Source organism: Zonotrichia albicollis, chromosome 4, assembly GCF_047830755.1.
Source record: "Zonotrichia albicollis isolate bZonAlb1 chromosome 4, bZonAlb1.hap1, whole genome shotgun sequence".
NCBI classification, from domain to species: Eukaryota; Metazoa; Chordata; class Aves; order Passeriformes; family Passerellidae; genus Zonotrichia; species Zonotrichia albicollis.
Window position 1 is genome coordinate 28464755 of NC_133822.1, and position 25235 is coordinate 28489989.

The 25235-nt window shown below is 37.6% G+C and overlaps 1 protein-coding gene across 1 annotated transcript in view; it reads right to left on the bottom strand.

Moving 5' to 3' along the window:
- ANO2 (anoctamin 2) overlaps positions 1 to 25235 on the bottom strand; it is a 158112-nt gene that overhangs the window by 114641 nt on the left and 18236 nt on the right. Inside the window, exons 4-10 of the mRNA XM_026796668.2 lie at positions 12331 to 12429; positions 8539 to 8690; positions 7041 to 7095; positions 6480 to 6528; positions 3587 to 3642; positions 3296 to 3337; positions 350 to 414 (exon numbers count right to left, since the gene is read on the bottom strand). Of these exons, the coding sequence (XP_026652469.2) occupies positions 350 to 414; positions 3296 to 3337; positions 3587 to 3642; positions 6480 to 6528; positions 7041 to 7095; positions 8539 to 8690; positions 12331 to 12429 (518 nt within the window). The remainder of the gene's footprint in view (positions 1 to 349; positions 415 to 3295; positions 3338 to 3586; positions 3643 to 6479; positions 6529 to 7040; positions 7096 to 8538; positions 8691 to 12330; positions 12430 to 25235) is intronic.

A 25235-nucleotide genomic window follows, 5' to 3' on the forward strand; every position in this document is an offset into this window, starting at 1 on the left:
TACCATCTTCTGATTATTTGCCAGATTTTGTAACCATACCCTCCAATAAAAATTCACCAATGTAAATGGCAATTCCTCTCCTTTGAACAAGTCAATACCTAAAAGACCCCAAAAAGAAGTATGACATTCTTCCAGGAATAAGCACTATCCAAACGCATAGGTAACAATGGGGGTTAAATGGATTTTTGTTATAGTAAATTATTATCAGAGCCACAAAAAAAAGCAGTGGGGATATTATTTTCGGTGTTCTGATCAATCCAAGGTTTCATTTGCTGAAGTAAGTGGAAATGAATTAATCTGCATCACCTCAGTACCAGGTCCCTTGGTGTTTTATGCAAGTCCACATTACCTTATGAGATCAATAGGCTGAAACTTGTAAAACACTCCATATCTTGCCCATTCTTGATACAGCAGCTAAAGAAAGAAAAGAAAAGAAAAGAAAGAAAGAAAGAAAGAAAGAAAGAAAGAAAGAAAGAAAGAAAGAAAGAAAGAAAGAAAGAAAGAAAGAAAGAGAAAGAAAGAAAAAAAAACAGTCTGAGAATTAAATTGAAAAAAGTTATCACTTATGTTTTCACAAAAATCATCTAAGAGCTAAAAATATTTGCTGCACTCCTGGGGCTGATAAACCCAGTAGAACCCATACAAAACCCACTTGTGTTCCCATGCTGGGGACATAACACAAGGCCACATATGCTGCTGGACATGCAGATTCCCCCCCCCAGCTTACAGAGAGCTCAAAGGAAGGACCAGATTCTACAGAAACTTTTTGCAGTGGGAGGAATCCAGCTGGATTAGGAGCGGGGATAAAAGGAAACCTTGCAAGACTTGGGGTAGATTGACCACAACACACTCAACTGCAACAGGCAAAGAACTTGGGATAGACTTGCTTATTCCCTCTATGATTCCCATGGTTTATGGGACACAACTTCACTGAAGAGGATTGTCCAGGCTGCCATAAGGGTATTTTCATATGAATGTTTGTTCTTGCTTGTTCAAAAACACCCCTTGCCATTACCCCCAAGCATTACCTATAAAATGTTATTTATTTTCATAAATAATCATACTAATAAATACATTCATTCACATATATAAAAGAAGAAAGTTAAAACTATTACGATCCTAAAACTCCCCAAAGACTTCCTTGAACACAGCTACAGAATGGAATTTGAAGAGCAAAAAGAAAACTCTGTCTAAAATAGCATTCCATTTAGGAACAGGTACTTTCTGTAAGTTTATAGGAATTTTCTGATCTGCTTCTAATAATAGGGATGCTGCTCTAGTATATGATGACAGTGGAATTCCCAGGTGGGTTACAAAGCCCTAATGGACTTTTTTAATGTCAAACATAGAGACAGCAATGAAGGGTTAAAAGTTGCCAGTGGGCCAGAAACTTAAAGACTAAACCAGTGTTAATACTTATGGTGAGTTATTACCATTCTGCTGCTCAATACCATTCTTAAAAAGACTTTTTTTTTTTAGAGCAGAAATCACACTGAAACTGGGAAATTCCTTTAGTCTTAGAAAAAACTGAAACCCTCTCAGTTTAAGGTTTCCATAGCAGATTTCTAATTCTTGTAGGATGGGACAAAAGTGTTGTGTCAATGTTCATTTTCTCCAAGGAAATCCTGAATAAGGTTGATAAGGATTAACCTTTTATGCTATAAACTGGTAGATAAACCTTAATTACTTGTGCTGCCTTATTGGCTTAAGTACTCCATAAGTACTGAGTTCATATTTGGGGTTTTTACAAGAGAAAGTTGAATTCAAAGATACAGATAAGTTAAAGAGGGCAAAATAAAAGAGGGTAGAAGAAAAAAAAAGTTTAAAAATGCCCTCCTTTCTTTTAAACCTGATCAGGGTTCTTCAGGAAATTAAACACTGAGACTATTAGATTCAGATAGAAAACAGATGATGTTATGCATAGGAATACTACAGAAGATTCAAGGCCTAGGCGGAAGGGACATATGTGAATAATCAATGAAGTATTTCTGGAAAGAAGCTTTTATGTTTTTAATACTTAACACTTCATAACTGAGCCTAATAAGCAGAATAAAAAGAGGGCAGCACAAAATACAACTAGTAGAGGGAATATTTTTCCAGATACAGGTCCTTCTGGGCCCTCTTCCCCCCCATTCCACAGTACCCAATTTTCCTCCATTGACTGATGTTCATTTAGTGTTTTCCTCTAAAATATTTGTTTTCCAAAATATCTGTTTTCAGTAATCTGTGGAGCTGCCTCGCAGAAAAAATTCTCCAAGTCCAGAGGAGACAATGCTTTCATGAACCAAAAGTTCAAAGTAACAGACACAAATAAACAAGCTTCTTTTATAGTTTGTTTTCTAACTTTGTTTTGCTTACCAAGGTTCATACACTAAATTAAATTGTATATGGCCCATGAAGACATCTAGCGGCTGAATGGCAACATTATTTACCAAAAACTACAAAGATTATGTTTTCAAATTTTACTAATTCAGCATTGGAGAAATCAGATTTATTTGTTCATTTTTATGAACTCATTCTTCATGGTATAGTAAATATTGGAGGTTTCCAAACATTCCCTTTTTCTTCATTCTGCCTTCTTCCCTTTCTCTCCCTTTATCTTCCCTTTGCATTTCCTATCCCACTGTTTGCTTATCAAGGAAAAGAAAATGAGCAAACATAAAATAATATGGAAAGGATCTTAATAGATTACTTATTAGTAATCTATCAAACTAAATTAATTCTTTATTAGTAATTAAATTGTTTTTTCTCATTTCTAAAAGTAAGCATATATATTAAACCGAGTTTGAATTCACACTGTTTATTTTGAGGATTGCTCTATTTTTGAATGTCTTTTGATAGCTAGAAACTTTAATTACAAAATAATTAGAACCAGATTTTTAGAAATTGCCTGCATTTATTTGAGTGCACAATCAAATGAAAAGTACAACTATATTTTATTTTAGTAACCACAGCTCTCTAGGAGCATTTAGTTAGGAAAATAAAATTATTACATGGGTTAGTTAATAATTTTAGCTTCCTGACAGGCTGAAAATCATGTATATGTATGCAGACGGAATCTGGAAGCATTTCAAGATGCAAGTTTCAAATTAAATTAACTGACATGCTTTATAAGAAGACATTATAAAAATCTTGGGAAAACATTTTAAAATATAGAAATAAGGGGAAATATGTAATTCAAAAAGTGCATACATTTGTTAAAATATCTACTTGTTTGGCTAATACTTTACAACGCTTTAGAACATCATTTATTACATTAAATATGATATGAAATCAATTTTGCTATGTATTTTACCTTTCTTTCATTCATGTCATCATTTTGGCCTTCATATTCACCCTGGAGAAAGAAAATAATCTAAAAACTGATGTAAAAGCAGAAAAAAACAAAGCAAAGTTTGGTTACTTGTTCCTACATTGTTAATTTTATTTTCAGGTCACAACTTGAAATCTACTTATATAGGAGTTTTCATATTAGAATCACACTTAAAAGAGATTTTCAGTGTCACAGACAGCAAATAAGAATGTGAATGGATGTCTCCTAAGTGACACCAGCAGAGGACTGGATTTTTTCATAGTGCATACATACATCATGAAGTGGGTAGGCTGCATCATAAACATTGTTTGCTATTAACGTGCCAATGCCTAAAAGAAAAAGAAAAATGCAGGTGGTAAACAGGCACGATTTAACAGAAAGCATTATTACAGATTTCATTTCATAACATTCCAGAGGGGACAGAGCTGCGTAACTGACAATATTGAGTGAGAAGAGAGCCACATAGGGTTTCTGGCTGTGGAAAACATTTTTCAGAGAAACTCACTTCCATAAAGTGCTTTTTCTTCAGTGAACAGCACAGTGCAAAGACTCTTCTGATCACTTTCTCATCCTGACAGCAAAGAGCCACATGACTGAGAAGCAAAGCATTGAGAAGTCCTTCTTGAATCTTTACAATGGCCAGAACTACAGATTCCACTAGCCAACAATTAAAAACAACCCCCACAAAACCTTCCACAGAAGTTTGTGGTTATGAAATCGTAGAATGGTTCGGTTGGCAGGACCTTAAAGATCCATCAGTCCCTTCCCCCTAGGCACACCTTCCACTATCCCAGGTTGCTTAAAGCCCCATCCAGCCTGGCCATGGGCACTTCAGGGAATTTAGTTTTGCAAGAGAATTCCCAGCAGTGACTGCAGCACCTGTAGAGAGACACAAGATCCCTACTGGCTCTCAAGACCTGCAACTCTTACAGCAATTCCATCTTCAGCCCTGGAACAATTGTTCCATAAAAAGGCAACCAAAGATTAGTAGTTTCTGATTATTAGTTATACAGAAAAACATAGATCTGTAAATTTATTCCAGGCTTCTCTGCTTTCAATGCCCAGAAAAACAAGTAACTAGCTATCATGTCTTCAGTGATGAAAAACATTCCATTGTCAAATTACACATTGTCCTGAAATATTTGGGAGCAACCTTCTGGCCAGAGATGCTAGACAGGCAGTACCAATAAATGTCTCCCTTGACAGAAGGACAAGTACAACTACATGCATTCATAGAATCAGGAAATTATGCTTCAATAGTGACAAGCCTTCTCCTGAAAACATTCAGTGTTTGGAAGTTTACAGTTACTCAGAGTTATGCTAGAAGAAAATAAGCCTTTCTTGTTTAATATCATAAGAGCAGAATCAGGTTCAGCCTTACACAGATGTAAAAAATCCATAATCAAATGTGTTTGGAAGTATTGTTAATTTCATAAAACAGGTCTATAAAACCAGACTGCTATAAGCACTTCCAACATCACTTTCCTGCCTCTTGTGCAAAATAAGGAATGAACTCTAATAACAAAACAAAAAAAAATTTAAAAATCTTTTAAGCCTCTACTGATGAGTGGTTTTAAGCTTAAGACTAGTGAGATGGGAAAGCCTTAGTGACATATGAAACAGAGGTCTTTTGGGGGAGGATCTCAGAAGATCAAAGGAGTAAGTGAGTTTAGGTCAAACATGATGCACAATCCTGTTTTGGCTACAGACCATAAAGATGGAAAGGATGGGAATGCTAAAATAGTTCTTTCATGTCAAATGAGTTCTTGAGCTGACCTGAGCTTGAAGTGCATCAGGCTGTATTTTCATGCTATAGTTAAAAAATTCCTGAGAAATTATTACTAGTCCTTTGATCTCTAATTATGTGTTTTATTCCACTATAAACCAGAACAAGCTATTAAAGTAAAGAAAACCTTAAGAGGCAAATATCTCCATTGTCAAAGTGCTCTGTCCCTTCCTACTCTGTCCTTGAGCTTCTCTCCAGTTTTCTCTGCAGAAAATTCCGAAGTCTCCAGCAGGGTTCCCAGCACTCCAGAAAAATAAGGCAGCATTCCCCTCTATTGCCCCACTAGAGGCTTTTGAGCAGATCAAAACATAGAACACCACCAAATAAACAGTTTAAAAAGCAACAACTGCCAAAAAATGTTTTAGAAATTGAGAATGCCTGACATTTTTAAAATCATATTTTAATATTTTTTTAAAGGAAACAGTGTGGCAGTCATAAATTTAAAAGTTTATACTGGAAAAAGGGAAGTGGTTTTAGTTGAAAAAGAAAAAGCATTTTTTGTGCCTTTCATTTTGTTATGCTTTTTATGTAATTAAAACAAAATCTATCTCCTGTTCAAGGAAACCTAAATTAATCTATTTTCCTGTACCAGAAATGTGTGTTATTGGAGCTGCCCTGCCCAAAATCACACCAGGACTGTGCAGAATCTTGCTGCAGCATTTTATTTGCCAGGAATTACCCTTGGACACTGTGATCTGTCCATAGGTAGCCAAGTTTACAGAAAGATTTCTAGAAAATATGTCAGGGAGGACAATCACTTCTTTTCCACATGTGCCATGATCTCACAAAGGGTGAGAGAGAAGAGTACAGAAAAGAGAATATGTACACCTGTATAAATTCTGAACTTCAAGAGAATTAAATACATTCTGAACGTCAAGTTCCAAGTATTTCAGCATTATCCCAAAAGTATCTTCAAAACAGTCATATTTAGTCATATATTTCACTAGGCAGCTCAGGGAGGTACTTTTTGAGGCTGAAGCAATAAAAATAACCTGGAAAGGTGAATTATTCCATTGAAATGGCAAGAAAAATATGGTCCTGCAAGAAATAATACAACATATTGCAGTTGACATCTGAATTTTCCAAAGCAGATCATAGAGTAATCAAATCCAATTTTATAATGATTCATTAAATGTGAGTAATGTGCCAGATGCTGCACCTGTAGAAATGAAAAGTCAGCTCCCATTACCATCCAAACCATGGACTATAAATTCTGATTATATGCCTTAAAAAAAAAAAAAAATTCAATCTCTAGTTTTTTTTTCTTTTGGGAAGATGTGCCAGCATATTTTGTGTCCTGCTAGAAAAAACAATATTCTGTGAAATACCTACAAAATTCCTTTCAAAAGAACACCTCTAATTCTCTTTCCTTCGCCTTACCCATGCTGTTTCTGGCCTTCGTAAATGTGCGCTTCAAAATTTCCCTCACCTGCAAAAAAGAACAGTGGGATAACAAACAGATCCTTTTTAGCATGAATTTCATAATGGAATTAGCAATAAAACAAAGTTCTAAAATAGGTGGCTTCTGCAGTGTTCATTGTTCAAATATTTAAATCATTTAGCAGATTTTATGACTGGATTATCTGCCCAGTATTTGTGGGCTAAAGCCTGCTGTGTTATGTCCTTATAGAAGTATTTGAAGTAGTAGAACTATATGGCAGGAAATCTAGTTAAAGATTAGGAGTAGGGCCAAAAAGAGCTTTGAACACTGAAGAGAAGTCAATAGCTTCCCTGCAGAGCACTTCCCACTCCTGCAGCTCCAGAAAGGAAGTCCTTATACACATATATGTCAGGAATTATAGTTCAGCAAGAATACACAAATGCATAAATTAATGAAAACAGCAAAGCTGAAACTAAAACATTCCCTGTAAATCCCATTCTAAACTCCACTAGCAAATCCCACTCAGGACAAGAAGACAAGGATATGTTATTTTTACTTACTATTCGGCTGCGGGTTGCATTGTCAAAAAAGGTATCTTTGTCTTTGATGTTATACCTAAAACATTGAGGAAAAAGAAAATCAGCTCTGTTTTAAGACATGGAAGCAATACGTAAGACAACAGATAAGATTCTAATTTAGAAGTCACTCAGAAACCACAGCTAATCAAAAAAGCAGATGTTTAAAGGGAATATAGATTACACAGCACAGCATAACAGAATGTGCTATGTAAGACCCAATCATTCAGAGCTCTACCAGGCTTGCACTGATGGTGGGCATTTATATGCAAAATTATTAGCTAATGTAGAATGCCTTTTGAGGAAGAAGAACCTGTATTGTTTACAGAAGATGACCTTTTTAATATTTTTCTTATAACATCTCCTCAACACAATAACATACTGAGGTTGTGTTAGTAGGTTTCAAGCAGCTCTTTTCCTGGCCACTAAACAGTCAATATTTCACTTGATTTCAAGTAACTATTCCACCACAATTTTGCCTTCCCTTAAACCTCAAAATCATCATATGTGAAATTAGCTTCCCAGTATATTCTTCTCCATCAACCATCAATTCTCCTCCATCTGACTTATATTCAGAATTAATTAAAATTGTCAGAGGGCAATAAATGAAATGGTGGGTCACTGTATTTATTACTGAATTTTATTTATCTGACATAAATACAAGGAGACACCCAGGAGGAAAATCATAGTGTTTCATGTCAAACTGGGCCCAGAAATATTATTTTGAGTGAAAGAGCTGACGTCAAGTACTCCTTATCTGCATATTATTAACTTAGTTTTAATTGCTACAATGAATCTATCAAGATGGAAAATACTGCTGTATTTCTACTAGTTCCTGCTTTTTTCAAAAGAGGCAGTAATATCCTTAACCAAATAATCAGGAATTTGTCGGGAGGATTTCTACATTTCAAGCTAAACATGCAGAAATTTATTTGATGCACTGCTTCCAGTGCCTTATCCTACAGAAGTAAGAGGAACACTGGCAGAAAGTCTCTGCAGCTTGTATTTTTGTTAATCCACAGAAAAACTGACAATTTTGGATGTTCTCTTAGGATTTCCAGATACGCTTGATGAACTTCTGAATTTTGACTGAAATGTGGGAAAAAGAAATAACAACTCTAAGATTATACATTCCAGCTGTCTTTCACTGTCCATTGTCACTGTTGAGTAAGAGATGACACAGACTCACCAGAAGGCTGGTTTGCACAGCAGCAGCTTTAACACGAAAATTCTCTCTTTTTATAGACTGATCCAATATATTTCACCTGATTGGCTAATTAATAAAAACACCTTTCTTTGAGAAAAACAGGAAAACAGAGAGTAGGAAAACACCACCTGCAGGATGTTTATAATAACAAGCTATCATTATTTCTCTACAACTCCCTAAAATTTTCATGTGTCCACTGTGAGAAAACTTATCCGGTTTTCCCACTCTCTGACCAGGCTGTCATATCCACAGTCCATCACATTTTAAAGTACTCACAAATATATTTTCTCTCTGGAAAATGGGTAGGACAAGGTTTTCATCTTGGTATTTTCTTGCTGTGGCACCTGGGGTTGCAGAGGTTCAGTCAATTTGCACCATATTTCATTTAATGTTTTGAGTATTCCCTTTTCTTCTGTGATTTCATACATCTGAAGAAAAAAAATTGTACATTAGTATGCCCCTTCCAAAATTATACAAAAATAAAGAAAGAAAAAAAAAATTGCTGTATACGAATGTTTAAACCTGTAATTAAAAGAAGTGCCTTCTCTGAAGACATATTCCCATATGACTATATGCACCTGAATCCATATGGGTTGCAGTTCCAAAAAGTTCTTGTACCTCACCAGCTAATTCCAGGAAAAAAAATCCTTAGAGCAGAATTATTAATACAAGAAAAAAGAAAACCAGTTCTTCACACAGAGCTCCAGGTATGTGCTCCTCTCACAGTTAAACCACCTGTCCAGAAGGATAATACTAAAATATAATAATATTAAAAAATTTACTAAAATCCAGGGGAAAAAAACTAGCTACATCTACTACCTTCCTCTCAACCACTAGGCAGGAAACCTTATAGTAGAAGGATATAGTTAGCCAGGACTTTTCCTTTGTGAAACCTTGTTGTCTGTGCCTGAGGAATGCTTTGTCCTTCAAATACCTTTCTGCTGCACATGGTATGACTCTCTCCATAATTATTCCAAGTCCTGAGGTTGGAATATTAGGGATCTCATTTCCTGGCTCTTCCCTTGTTTAAATTGTAGTAATACCAAGTAGTTCACATTCAGCAAGTCCCAAGTCCTTTGGGAGTGGATTGAATGGGTCCTGCTAATTCCTTCAGTACTGTGGGATCAATTCACAAGGCCCCATGGACTTCTAGACATCTAGTGGATACTGATGCTCCCTTAAAAATTCAGCAGCCACAAATGGAAAGCCACAAACTGTTCCCACAGCTGCAGTTCTCTGCCTCCGGATCAGGCAGTCCAAGACAATTAATATTAAAGGCTGAGGCAAAAAAAGCATTGAAGGCCCTCTTTTTTCATTATTTCTATTTGTCAGGTGACCATTTTCAACAAGGATTGCTCCAATATTTTCCTCACACCTTCTCTTGTTATTAACATACTTTAAAAAGTGATCTAATTGTGTGGCACAATACAGGCCAGTTTGAGCTCTAGATGAGTTTTGGCCTTTTGTGTTTTCTCCCTGAATATGCGAACCACAGCTTTGTAAACTTCCTGTGAGGCCTGGCCTTGCTGCTAGAGATGCAAAATTGCTTTTTCTTCTCAAGCTGCACGAGGAATTCCCTGTTCAATCAAGCACTCATGGAGCACTCAAAAGCAGATTCCCAGGGAGCAGTGCTGAGTAGCTCCCTGGGTGGTTTTGAGTTTACTTTCTTGAAACCTAGAGCAACACTTCTGCTGACCTTTTTTGTTCTCATTAGACTGAATATTTTAAATTCAGCCATTTTATGGTTGCCATAGCTAAGGCAGCCTCCTATTATCACATATGCCATATGTCCTTCTCTGTTTACAAGTATCCAGTCTGGGAGACCATTTTTCCTAATTGGCTCACTGAATCCTTGTATTATCTTCAAAGTATCTGCAAAGTATTATCTTCAACACCCTTCAGGAATTTCTCAGACTTGCTTGTCACAGCACTCCCAATTAATGTTTGGGAAGTGACCATTTCCCACAAGCACAAGAAGTGTCTCCTGCTTGCCTATGGAATGATTCATCAGTCCTACAGAACACTCAATGACATCTGCCTTGTTTTCCATCCCCCTAACCCTCACACAGAAGATGTCAGCTTTATAATCCCTTAACTGCAGCTATTCCCTTCCATACAGGACAACTCCTCCACCTCTCCATCTCTGCCTATCACTCCTGAACAGCCTTTACTTCCCTATCCCAGAACTCCAGTCACAGGATTCAATCCCCCAAGACTCACTAAAGCCAGAGACATCACAGCTCTGGCCACAGAGCAGCCCTCCCAGTTGTTCCTATTTTTACCCATACTCATATTTGAGTCTGGCACAGTCTCACACACCAAAATAGCTCTGTTATCATATCCAGAAGTTTATATATAGTTAAAAGGGCTCAGAGGGTATCTTTGCCCAGCATGCCTTCTATTCTGAAAGATTATTTAAAACAGAATGCTTTGGGAACAAATATTTGTAACCAATTCGTGTTTAGAGGTGGATTAATACTTTCCCCTGAAAATACCTTTTTTGAATAGTTTAGTATGATCCTTAAATAAATAAATAAAAATAGCATCACAGAAAATTCCTAAGGTGCCTTGACAGCAATATTTCGTATCTTTGAACAAAACCAGAACTTTCCTTTTGGTGGTTACTGAATGAATTTTTTTACTTTATATGGCCAAATCCCCAAAATACAAGATTTCATTTTTTTCAAAGTGGACTTCTTTTCTTTCAAAGGAAATTCCTCTTTCAACTGTTTTTAATTTCAAAAACCACCCAAACCCTAGGATATGAATAGAGCTTTTCTGTCAAGCTTGTTTCTGGGAATGCTGCCATTTCTGCATCTAGAGATAACAGAGGATTTTTTTATTTTTGGAGATAATAGAAGATTTTTTTCTCCCAATCAGAGGAGAGAGGAGGGATGCAGAACTGCTGTGAATGAGGAGGGTGCCATCAGAGATTATCAGCTCCTGGATAGCCCTTAACCAGGTCAAAATGATGACAATACTCATCAATTAAAATAGTGTAAAATTTACTTTGGTGCATCTGCAAGAAACTTGGATGAGAAAATTCCCATAAGAGCAGAAGGAGGGAGAAATAAGTAGGCACTAAAAATGCATAAAATGAATTCATTTTGGAAGAGATCGAAGAGAGGAGGTGAATATGTAGAAAGTCTCTAGGAGTACTGTAGCTAAAACCTACTCATTTTCAAAGACTGATTGGCAATACCTTTTTTTTTTTTCCCTGGGATGCAAGCACATTGAGAGTATGCAAGATTGATTTGGGCATTCTTCTGATAATGACATGTTGTACCAGCATGAAACATGAACCAGAATGAAGCTTTTGGTGGGTGAAAACAAGATGAAAAACTCAAAGATCAACACAGTTGGAGAGAAAAAAACCCAGTTTTTCCTTTATTTCTAATGGCAATGCAAAGAAATAAATGTTCTTTAGTGCAGTTGATGAGTATCACTAACTAAAAGCACAAGACAGTTCCCCTGACTCTGATGGAATTGTTAACCAATGGACTAAATAATTTCAGGAACACAGATTGTGGACTTTGCTACTTGGAATTTACAAGGTTTGCCAGCAACTCTTCTGAAAACAGACAGAAAAGAAGAGTTTGCTGAAGTTTTAGAGACAACAGGCACATCTGAATTCACGAAGTCATTGATACCACCAAAACAGATTCTCTGGGAAGAGCCTCTCTCTCTTTGGAAAAGTCTTAAGATGGTGACCAGTTTCATACTACCTTCTACACTACCCCTCACCTTTCAGAGAATTTCCTTGACAAAAATCCAGACATCTCCTGCCTTCTCAGCTTTCAAGGCCCTCCTTAACACTCATCTCTGTCATCACCCTCCTGAATGCAGTCGCTGCCTCTGTGGCCTTTAAAAACCCTTTGGAAATCCCCTCTTAAAAATAGCTCTGAACAGTAAATCATGTGAAAAGATTTGGAAATGTGAAAAAATAAGTCTGACAGTTCGTTTTCTCTGATTTTTGAAAAAAAGGAACTCCATGGGCTTCTATATATTCAATGATGATTCTGATCCCTCAATCATAAAACATATTGATAGAAAATGGGAGATATTTACCTTTTTAGTGGGCATTTTTATTTTAAGGAGTTCTGCTTCTCGACTGAGGACTTGCCAAGGTGCGTGTATACGGACAAAACTAACTCCTTGGCTCTTGTTCTGAAACATAAAAAAAAGGGGAAAAATGTCTTTAAATATTCTTGAATACAATGTAGTGCTAATATCTCAAGTTGTCAGCTCCAACAAAATCATTCAGCAGTAGGCAACAATCACAGAGAATAACCAACTTCTGCTACAGCAAAGTGACATATTCCTTAAAAGATGAATCTTTTATGCTCTAAAATCCATTAATCTACTGCCTGCAGTGTAGCTGTGTGTGCACCAGGATGACAGAAAGCTATAGGTCCAGATTTTGGAATTATGCAAATGAGAAACACCCAAGATACCGCTTTTTTTTGCACATTGATATTTGAGAAAGGATCTGATTTCTTTAGTGGGCTTTTGTGTCCATCTGAACCAACAAGATAAAATAAAATTCTCCTGCTCTGGGTGGACCTTGCTCTAGTTCTCATTTTCCATTCTGGCCAACTATTTTCCAGACACTTCACCAGATCAGTGGTTCCTTACAGGGAATCAGGCCCAACATTTGTTGCCCTAAATATCTGCAGTTAGAATAGCGAACCTAAAAGAAAACATAAAAATTTAACTTCTGTAAGAGATATGACCCTCATGTTTATGTAAATTATTGGTTATGCTGGTCAGAAGCATAAAGTGCCCAAAAGTGCTTTGGCACTGCCATTTTTTTGCAATCCATGCAAAAGATGTCCTGGTAACACATCGGAGCTACAGAAAATAACCCTGAGAGCAGAAAGCAGCACCTCTGAGAAAAACATGAAAATTAAATGAAGGAAGGTTCAGACAGCATTTTCCTCAAGGCACACAAAGAAATTGTACCAGCAAATCACAGGGATAAATGCTTGCTGTGGAAATGTAGGGAAGAAAAGCTGGGAGGGAGATTAGAAAGTGAATATCAGAGAAATCAAGACAATGACCATCTCCCATACTGCACCTCCTCTTTGAGGGGATTTCCTTCACAAAAATCCAAACAGCTCCTGCCTTCTCAGATTTCAAAGCCCTCCTGAAAACTCTCCTCTGCCATCATCCTCCTGAACACAGACTGTCAGATGATATTCCTTAGAGAAAGGCATGGAAGTAGACACAAGATGACTTTCAGGAGGAATTTCTTCACTGAGAGGGTGGCTAGGCATTGGAAGGGGCTGCCCAGGGAGGTGGTGAATCCCTGGAGGTGTCCAAGGAATGACTGGATGTGGCAGTGCTCTTGGCTGGATGACAAAATGGTGACAGGTTGAAGGTTGGACTCAAAGATCTTGGGAGGTCTTTTCCAACCTCAGTGATCCTCTGATTCAAGGCTTCATTAAAGCCAAGATTAATGATCTTTGTGTGGCTGCTTCCATCTTTATGTAAACTCCAAATGTGTTTGCTGAATGTGTCCTTATGCTTCCTGACTAAAATTCAAAAATAAAAATTTAGATGGAAATCCTACGATTAGTGCAGTCACTTTGCTCTTATTTCCCCTATAGGTGCAACATGAATGATAAAAATCACTCCCTCACCTTCAGCTAACATTTCTTCAGTGGACTGATGCCATTTTAAAGAGCAGAAAGAGCTGCAGAATCTCTCTTCCATCAGTCCACTGGGGAAGTCAGCCTTAAGAGAAGGAAGGAAAAACTTACTAGGCATAAGCAGATGTTCTGGTAATCATTTGCTGAAAATATATTAATAACAGATGAGAGGTTACATTTCAGTGGGTGAAGATCAGGAGTTTCTTCTGAGCTTTTGGCTAAAATCAAGCACATGTCCCTGTCTGGGAGATTATATTCCATGTTGGCAAGACGAATGACAGTGTGATCTAATTGGTTGTTTCCACCTTGGGCTCATATGACTACACAGATTGCGAATAAAATTAGGCAAATAATTTGACTGAAGAGACCAGATGAAGAATATGACCCTTGTATATTTGAACAAAAAAAAATTGGAAAGTTGTGCTGTTCATGAAGTGATAGGAGATGATAAGGAATCAGACCATTACAAATCTTTTAAAAGATTTAAAATCACCCCATGATGGGAAATTGAGGTAATTTTAATAAACACTAATACAAAGTGAATAAAGTAGGGAAAACTGGACTAGGGGGCTCCTGCTGCATGGTAGTCAAAAGATGCAGAACATTGGACTGCTGGATATTCACCTTGGGATTACTAGAACCATACTCCCATATTTTCCTAACATACAAATTAATCAAAGAATTTTAAAATAAATGTGAAACCATCAATTTAATATCATAGCTCAAGAGACAAGCCATCTAGTTCATTTTCTATGGGCTCACCAAAATAAAAACCTATAGGACTACTCCTCTGGTTAGATTCCTTTCCCCACTTTTCCAGGTTTCACCTGCAGCAGTTCCAGGTGTCTTTAAATGCCCTTTTTTCCTTATGACATCTGGCAAGGATCTGCTCAATTAACTTATTCCCAGAGGGTTTCTCGTATTGCAAATATCTCCAAAAGTTAGAACTTGCTTTTCTCCTTGCCAGAGTGGATTTATAACTGTTTACTGGAGACACCTCTTAACTGCTGTCCTCTGATTAATCACCTGAAATGACAATTGTGCACATGCTCATCACTTTGATCTAATGAAATGCTGTCAGTCTTCTATTTTGAATGCTGAGAATCACTCCTGCTGATTCACTGTACTCTGGATGTGTCAGTAAAGCCAACATGTGGTGCTGGCTAACATTGGTTTTGTTAGACCATTCACTTGTAATTTAATACGGCCATCCTTAATCAAGTCCTTTTTCACTTGCAGCTGATGTCCCACAGGACTTTATCCTTGGGCCTGCATTGTTCCATGTCTCTATCACTGCACTCCCTGATTATATTATTTAAATTACAAAGTATTCCTAGGCAGATGACAGATTTGTTGCTTTCATGATGCCTTTTTTCCGCCTGTCAAATCTGTATTCCATATTACACACTTCTTCCAATAAGTTTCAAGAGGGGAAACTTTTTATTAAATTCACTCAGAATTATTCAAGATATATTTGTATCTTGGCTGCTTCCCTGTTTTCTGAAGCTGAATTTGGTTTTCCTGTTTCAATAGGAAAGCTCAGCATTAAAGTCAAATGGAAGAAAATCTGGAAGGTCTGCTTTGCTTTTCAATCAGCACATGAAGAAAAATGTATTGGGTATTTCTTTCAGTTTATCATGATTCTTAGTAGTCTAAAGCAGGGCTTTAACAGCAGCCTATATTGCATTTTTTCTGTCTTGGACTGAAAATGTATAGGCTGAAGAAAATTCAAATTTCTCCAATGGAGATTTTTCTATCTTTCCTGCCTTAACAGTAAAACAAACGAGGACCTGAATCAGCTGCAAGTCTAAGATTTATTGCAAATTTATCACCATCAAGGCCACAGCAGAAAAAAATGTATGACAAGTACAGAAGTTTTCATATAGATATATATAAAATGATTATTCTTTTTATTGAAAGCTGAACATTCTCAAACATGGCTAGACAAGCATAACTAAGCAAAACTAAATTTATTTAGGCACCTCCAATATGAGCTAAATCATACGGTACTAAAGACATCAAGTTTGTCAGTCACTATCAAGCCAAGAAAGGGCAAAACCAATGAATTGATTTTGGAAGAGCCCCGGGCTTTTTTCTTATTTTTTTTATGGTGAACACACTGTTCCTAGGAACTTTGCAAATACAGAATTCATTGCTGAATGCTACAGCTTAGAAAGTATTTCTTATCATTTCCTCATCATGAAATCACTAATCACTCCCTATTTAAGGAATACAGTTTATAAATCACTTACATATTAAATAAACAGTTATTTTTAAATACTAGTCCAAAGGAAAAAACATCTGCTATGTATCTTAACAGGAAGAAAAAGTAACACTAAAGGGTAGAAAGAAGCTGAAAATAAGTCATTAACTAATGTCTAAGGGAGTCCAGGGAACTGCCAATCTTTCTAATGATTTTTTTTAAATGTGCACAGGAAATGGAAAAGGCATAAATCATGTAAACTTATTGGGAAAAAACCCCAAATAACTGAATTTTAAATATTTTATTCTTCAGTGATTATTCAATGGACAGAAAAATACTTGGGAGCAATATTTTAATGGCTCCAGTTAATATAATGAAACAACACAGGAAAAGTGACAATGAAACAATTTGCAATGAGGAAAAGAAAAGACAGGTTCTATTAGCTCATTAAAAGTAATCGTCTTCTCATTAATTCCATCACCAAATGGATCCATCATGTCTACAAAGGCAATTGTTCAAAATTAACATCTGCTCTCCTGATACCAACCCTGGAAATTGAGGTAAATACCAAAGTGGTGTGATACTGCAAATAAAAAGCAATTTCTTGTTATTATCCCAGAACTGTGGTCACCTTCAATTCACAAGAGCAGAGCCAAGTGCTGACCTACTGGCCCCCAGCACGGGTAACACTCGATTGCATGACACAGCACTGCCAGATTCAGGCAGAGAGTGTAAAAGTGTCTGTGTTTTCTGCCAAATAGATTGAATCTGTTAAACAGTGTGTTTCTGTTTCCAGAGCTTTGTGTCCAAGATACAAAATCAGTCAGTGAGAGTGTGGGCCTGTTCCACTAGGAAAAGGAAGTGCAGGGCACTGGTCCAGGTGAGACAACAACACCCAGAATATCCTGACATGGACATCTCAGTCCAGAGCAACTCCCTGTTCTTGTTAGCTTATAGGAGAATCTGTATCTTATAATTGTAGCCTGTTTATTTAATTCTGCCTCTTAGTCTATGAAGACAATGGAACTTCCCTTTATCAAAATCCTTTTGTGAAGATAAATATGTTCCAGATTGAGAAATGCTCAAATAAGGCAATAAACTAATAAGACAGTATGGCTATATATAATGCATCCTATCATTTTCATATTTGCCTTCACAAAACCCTTTTACCCTTACCAAACTTTCCTCTTTCTTTTTCCATTACTTCTCCACAGTGTAGATTTACTTCAGTGTGTGGGTACACAGACGTGCTCAAGACCTTAAGCAAAGCTGCAAAATGCACACATTCTGACAGTTTACTTTTCTCTTTCTTAATTTCTACCAACCGTGACGGTGTCAATATCTTGTTTGTTTTGCTCTATTACTCCCACAGTGAACACAAACAGTTGAAGAATATAATAATGTGTATAAGCATAGAACAGAACACCCAGTCATGAAAAATCTGGCCAAAACACCTAAAAATACCCAAAATAATCTCAATTTCTTAGGTAAAGCACTGTGGAATGAAACAATTGGCTTTGCTCATCCTTTGCAATGTTTCCTCATGGCATTGCAACCTCTCAAACCAAAATCTTCCCGCTCATGTACAGACAGGAAATGTCTCTGAATGGAAGATGATACAGGAAGTGTAAAAACACAGGTGTGCTTCCCCAAAGAAGATGGAAATTTTTAATGGCAATGAAAAATTGAATGAAAATGAGCTGCCAGAAACTCAAGCACAAATGTAGATGAGATTGATAAATCTGCCAAATAAAACAAAATAAAAAACCCAGGGCACAGACCTGTGCATTATTGCACTGTTCAAAGCAGGATCTATATGCAGGTGACTAACAAATAGGCCAGGATTATCATTCGTTTTAAATACACATTTTGGATTAAAAATTACTGCGCTTTAATCAATATTTTCCCAATGTTTATCTCTGTCCACTAATCACTATAGCATGAAAAGTATGACTTTTAAACATAAAGCAAAAATAATCTCTAATTATTTACAATAACTTTATCAGCAAATTTTTCCTGTGTCAACAACACAAATTTCTCGCTAGGAAGGCCTGGCACAATTTCAACGCATCTTCTGAGATTGAATACCATAAAAAATAATAGTAAAATGTAAAATTAAGAGCCTCCTCACCCAAATCAAACTGCCTCACAGAGGAAGGGAGAACTGTGTCTTCTCTACCACCTCCTGTATTTCGGCAGTGTCAACTGAAAATCACGTAAGCAGCTGGCCTAGCTACATTCAGTGCCAAATTAGCTAAAAAATAAGCCAATATTCTGTGGAATACCTCATATCAAACTTTATTATCCATAATAAAATCAACAAACTTCTTGAGGCCAAAGAGTTAACATTTAAAAAGACAAAATGTAATTCTGCTTGAGGGAATGAATCTCAGTAATCTGCACAGAGATTTATGGCCTAAACAATTTTCCAGATGAAGCAGCTAGATCATGGAAGTCAATTTTTAGACCAGATAACAGGCATGTACCCAGTGGGGGGATTAATGAAACAGAGACTGACCCCTCACTCTAGCAAATTAAATTTCAAGGAAAAAAAAAGGATTTGGAGAAAAAAGAAAAAAATTCAAAATACTTAGGACGCCAATTTGAAAAATCGGAGGAAAGGTACTTGAAGATATTGCTTCATTCCTCCATAGCTGATCAACAATCATATGAAGGGTTGATTCAATTTTGTCTTGAAAGATTTTAAAGTTCAATTCATTCTTAGTAAATATACTTTAGGGGGTGTTCTGTAATTCGAAAGTGTTAACAGATGGTACAAAGGTATTCAGTTTAATAAGAAGATTCTCCTAATCAGAGTGTGGCCCTTCAAATCTCTCTCTCCAAAGATCAGTAGGAGTAAAAGGAAGATTGGCTGTATTTGCAGGGGACAGAATTGAATGGGACAGAATTAAGATGAAGATAACCAAAGTATTTGGGCTGGCTTTTTTGCTGGAAGGAAATCCAAAACCTCCCTGGACATCTACAGCCTCACTGCAAACAGGGAGAGATGGGGGAGAGTCAGGGGCAGTCCCACAGTATCATCACATGACTTATTTTGGATAAGGCAACAGGTCCAGGGGTGGAGAAATAATCAGTGAAACAAGAAGAAACTGGGTAGGAGGAGAACCTGCACTGCTGGAAAAAAATAAGAAGTCACTAAGGGGATTTTGCAGTGTTAGCAGTGTCCAACAGCAGCTTAAGTGGCCTGGAGAAACATAAAGCAGATGAAGTTTTTCAGGGAAGCAAGGATAAGGGCAGACTCTGAAAAACTATAGAAAAGCTTTGTAAGAGCCTGAACAATGGCAAAGAGCTCTCAATGTAAATCAATATAAAGCAATACCTGTGGGTTAAATCTAGATTCACATAATAGGATGCTGGGCTCTGATTTCACATATACTGGTCAGTAATGACAATTTTGCAACAGAAAATCCTTTGAAAAATAGCAGCTCAGTATTTTATAAGAGCCATGAAGTAAAGCTTACATTTTATTAGGAAAGGTACAAAGACTAAGAAAAAAAACTCATTCAAACATAGCAGTATCCACATCACGAACTCAGTGTGCACTGTCTGCCTCCTCACCTCCAAAGAGACAAGTTAGACCAAAAATGGGTTCAGAGGACACACAAAAGCCTTGTTATGGCATCTACACAGAATCACTGAAAAGACTGAGACCTTTTTTTCTGGAAATTTGAGGGAGTTATTGTGGAAGTCTATAAAATCCTGCATGATAAGGAGATGGGGTGTGGATGGACTGTCTGGAGTCTCTTTCAGAACAAGCACTACAGGGCCTCAGAAGAAGCCAAATTAAAAGTCAACAAAAGAACAGAAACATCAGTGCAGCAAGGAAGTGCCTCTGCCTTGTGGGTGCAAAAACTGAATAGCATTTTAAGAAGAAACTGTGCCACACTTTGGGAGAGAGATCCCCAGACGGTTCCTAGGTGGGCAAACAACATCACATGGGGGAAAGCAGCTGAGCTGGACATAGCTGCCACCAGGAGAACATCAGAGCAAAAGCATCACAAAAGTTCCATTCCTGTTGTTTCCTAAACATTTTACCACTGCAGCTGTTGGAGACCCTGTACTGCACTGAGGGAATCTCTCACACCACAGGATCATTTCATGGAAGTATTGCCAATACTTGGAGAAGCAGTTCCCAGCCAGCGATGCACAAGCCTGCTCCAGATGAAATGTGGAGAAGTGGAGCTGAGGAGCTCAGCTGGGTGTTTTCAGACTCTGCAGATGATTAGAAGGCAGCAAGAGCAGCAGCTGCAGCCTGGAAATCTGAGCAATTCATCAAGCAGAGATAAATAGTTACTTGAAATGTTGCAGCTGAGAGGAGCACAAAAAGTTTGGCAAATGGGCTGGGACTCAGTGTCCAAGAAATACCTCATTCATAGATGGAAACTGCAGTGTCAGAATATTTCTGTAGCTCTAGGAGATCCAGCACCCTCAGCTAATGTGGTACTAGGGCTCAAAACAGTACCTTCCCACAGGAGCATGGTAATCACTGAAATCAGCCAGTAAATGTTCTGGATTTTCAGGAATGTTAATTAGCCAGCACCTTCTAGTGATCTCTGCAGAATGTGCTGAATTATCAACACTTTTGAAAACCATGCCTCAATACACTCAGTTCACCAAAAATATGGTCCAGAGGGAATCACTCAGTAGATATCAGTACGATAACTATTACAAGACATATTTTTTTCATCCATCCTGGAAGTACTGCTCTCTGCATGCCCTAAACTCTGTTGGCCGAATTTAGCTCTCCATCACCATAAATTCAGAGTCACTTTGACAATACAAAAAGTAGACACCAGCCAGTCAGAATATATGTGCCAGTTTGCTCCTTTGTAACACTAAAAATAAAGGAGGATTATTAAAAAAATCATTTGTCAAATCATTATAAAAGAAACACTAATTTCATTTTCTATTATGATTCTAAGAATAAACTGTCAGCAAACACCAAAATACAAATGTTTGCTAAAGCTTGACACATTGTAAAGTTGTAGGTTCTCCAATACATTTCACAACAGCATGCAACAAAAACATTTTAGTGAGATTTAACTTTTGGCTTGGCATTGAAATATGACAATTTATGTGGAAAAATGAACAAATCACTTCTAGAGACACAGGGGTCAAGTGGGCTATTAACTTTTATTAACTAAAGAGATAATTAGCAAATAGAATGCAGAATAGGAATATTAACCTGATACACTACCAAAGTGTTTTATGCCATGAGGGAAATGAATTAGCAATGGAAAAAAATGTAAGATTTGTTATTCCAATCCTGGTGGCATCACGCAAATTGAAACTTACAGGAAATCACTACCTGGTTTTTGTAATAAATGAGGTGCCGATACATTGGTAGCAGTAAGTACCTTCCATCTTCCACATCTTAAAATCCCTGTTATGTCTCATTAGAAGTACTCTGCATTTTGTCATTTTCATAAATATTTTTGCTTGTTTTATATCAGCTCACTCAAAATCATACATTAACACTGCTTGCACTCATGCCTTTAAAAATATATATACATTACATCACAGTGAACATTTTTGAGCATTTGTTTTGGCATGATTCTGTCATATTTTTCCTCTACTTCTACCATAATGATTTTCTGCTAAATATTAGAAGTTTACAAAAGGGAGACCAAGCAACAAAGCCACAAGCACACTATGCTAGGCTGTGACTTAATAAGAGGAAGATATGCTCAGCAACAGAACACCTACATCACAGAATCATAGAATGGCTTGGGTTGGAAGAGACCTGAAAGATCATCTTGTCCCTACCCCCTGGCATGGGCAAAGACACCTTCCACTATCCCAGGTTGCTCAGAGCCCCATCCAGCACGGCCTGGAACCCTTCCAGGGATGGGGCAGCCACAGCACTCTGGGGAACCTGTGCCACGGCCTCACCACCCTCACAAGGAAGAATTTTTTTGTAATATCCAGTCTAAACCTGCTCTTTGTCAGTGTGAAGCCATTCCCCCTTGTCCTGTCACTCCAGGCCCTTGTCAAGGATCTCCCTCTTTTCTGTGGGCTCCCTTCAGGCACTGGAAGGCCATAATGAGGTCGCCCCAAAGCCTTCTCTTAAGGGCCCTTAAGACATTTACTCTGCAATGTGGTTCCTTCTATACATATGACAGTGACTCATGAGTGCCAAAGCTTTCAGAAACCATTGGGGAAAACAAAAACTTATTTATATTACTGTCATTAAGACCTGCAGAATATAGCCATGACTTTAAAGCTCTGATGCGGTCACACACTTAAGCTCACATACTAAGAGGATACTTGGAGAGCATTCACAAACACATAGGAAGTGGTTTTTGGAGTAAAAACTCTTATGCCAAGCTTTGAGAGATTTAGGAGGGTGTTCTCCTGAGGACTTAAGAGATTCTTTGCTTGAGAAAGAACCTCAGGACACATTCTCATAACAAACTACCACAGCATTCACTGTCCTGTGGCCTGGCATCAGCTGAGAACTGCTGCCTACATGAACTGTTCAGCATGATCACATTTCAACTGACATAATTAAGTTTATAACAAAGGATATATCAGGACTGAGATCAAAAGGGAAAAGTGGGAGAAGTTTGACTTTTTATTTCCCCCCCCACACTTGTTTTGTCAGTCATCAGTAAACAAAGATAGCTTAAGCAAAACTTGAGTCCATTTGGAGGGGGCATGACCAACTGTTCCTATCAGTATCAATTTAATGCTGATCAGAAAATGCTTTTGGTTCTTGGCATGCAGTAAGCACAGTATTCAGAGATGAGAGATTTAATCTGCAAAACTGGGAGCAAGTAAAAAAAACAAGGAAAAAATCAGCAGATTTAAGCAGGCAAATGAAAAGAGAGGAGACTAAAGCATGAAAAATTAGATGCATATTTTAGCTCACTAAAGAAACAATACAGAAAATTGTGCCTTTGCTTTTCATAACAAATACCCATCCTGGCACTTCTATTACACAAACATTGCACTTGTGGTCAGGGATAATTTAAATAATTTGTGCACATGATAGGAAAACATTAAAAATATAATTTAAATTTAGCATTCACTATTAAAAATATTGAGTGGGGCTTTTGCCAAGAAATTCACACATCAATCACGGATAACTGAATTGATGTTTTGGCTGAAGCAGGCTTCAACTGGGACATTCACAGATATACAAAATGACCTCTAATATTGATAAGATATTATGATTTTAGAGCTTCCTCAAATTTTGCTTTAACAAAGACTATTAACTAAATATTTGCAACATGTGTTAGGTCTTTTCAAATATTTATAGAGATGGTTTACAAAAAAATTGAATCTATTTGCAGTGCTCTTTCTGGACTAAAAACACAAACACACATAGGTTTGTATAACTCTGGAAGTCTAAAAAATGCCTTAATTCACCTTAAGTCCACATGTTAGTATAGATACATAGATATAGATATAGATAGATACAGATATAGATGATATAGATATAGATGATTAGATATAGATATAGATATAGATATAGATATAGATATATAAACACAATTATTTATAACCAAATTAGAAACTCCTGCTTGAACATTGCCCCTCCAGGGAAACTACTCTGGTTCAAAGCTTCTCTTCCTGCCCTCACCAAAGAATAAACACCATCTGGGCTTTTCACATTTCCATTTCCACTCCAGCAAACTTTGCCTGCTTGCAATTAATATATCAATATATCAACATCTGATCATGATTCATTCGTCAAACCCGGGCTTCTGGAGAAAAATAAAATCAAATTCATGGTGGTAATGCACCTCTTGACACTAACTGAACAAAACAGATTGTTAAGTAATATTTAATAACTACAAAATTTTACATCATTTATTAGGCATATGATTACTAACTAAAGTTTTATACTTTCTAAAAAGTGATCTATGATAAATACAGCTGTCAATGTTACAGGCAAGTGGCAGAATAACAACACAAATTTCTTGGGAGGAAGAAAAGCTGAAGATTTACATCAAGTGTGTGGAGGTAAAAGAAAAACATTTTCAGAACAGAAGCTGTGCAAAGCAGATTTTCAGTTGTGGTAAATAAGTGTAAAGATAAATACAGACATGCTGCCAAGGGAAAACTTTCAATTTTACATTCTCATTCCCCTTCACACAAACACTTTCACACATTTGTTGGCCAGAGAAGCTGTGGCTGCCCCATCCCTGGAAGTGCTCCAGGCGAGGTGGGATAGGGCTCTGAGCAACCTGGGATAGTGGAAGGTGTCTCTGCCCATGCCAGGGGGGTGGAATGAGGTGGTCTTTAAGGTCCCCTCCAACCCAAACCATCCTGGGATGGTAGGATAAACCCATTTTCCAGTGAAACAACTTAGCATTCACATAGTTTTCACCACCACTCTTTGGCTGTGTTCTGTTCAACGATAAAGGAGATGAAAACAGGAAACTAGAAGTGAAAGGCACCCAGATAGGATGCCAGGGAACACAGGAACAGGAGGTCCTGTGCCCAAAACTACCTTCAGTCTCATGACAGTTTTTGGCTAGTTAAGTTTGATTCTTGTCTCTGCCCTCATGTATTTAACAACATTTTAAATTTAAAAACAGTTACTCCTTCTAAAAGTAGCAGTTTTGGCATTGACATGGAGAAATACACAGGTATGAGTCAGGCCAGACTTCACTCCAGGAACTGCAGAAGATAACAGCAGCTCCTCAAGCTCCTGTCATTCCTCTGAACAGGCAGCTGAGAGTCAGGATGAAATTTGTTCTTCAAAGGCATCTACCCTTTTATACTGGTTATACAAAAGCGTATCTGAATACAGGCACCTGGATATGGAGAGTATCAGGCAATAGGAGTTTACCTTGTCCTGCGAGTACTTGAAAGAGCCCTTAGGCCTGTGCTTAGAAAATGCCAGCAGCTCAGGGAGTGATCCTGCCCCTCTGCCCTGCCCTGTGTGGCACATCTGCAGTGCTGTGTCCAGCTCTGGGCTCCTCAGCACAGCAGGGACAGGGAACTCCTGGATTGGGGCCAGCGGAGGCTGCAGAGATGATTCAGGGCCTGGAGCATCTGTGGCAGGGAAAGGCTGAGGGAGCTGGGGCTGTCCAGCCCGGAGAGGAGCCCCAGCTGAGAGGGGCCCTCAGCCCTGGGTGTCCCTGTGT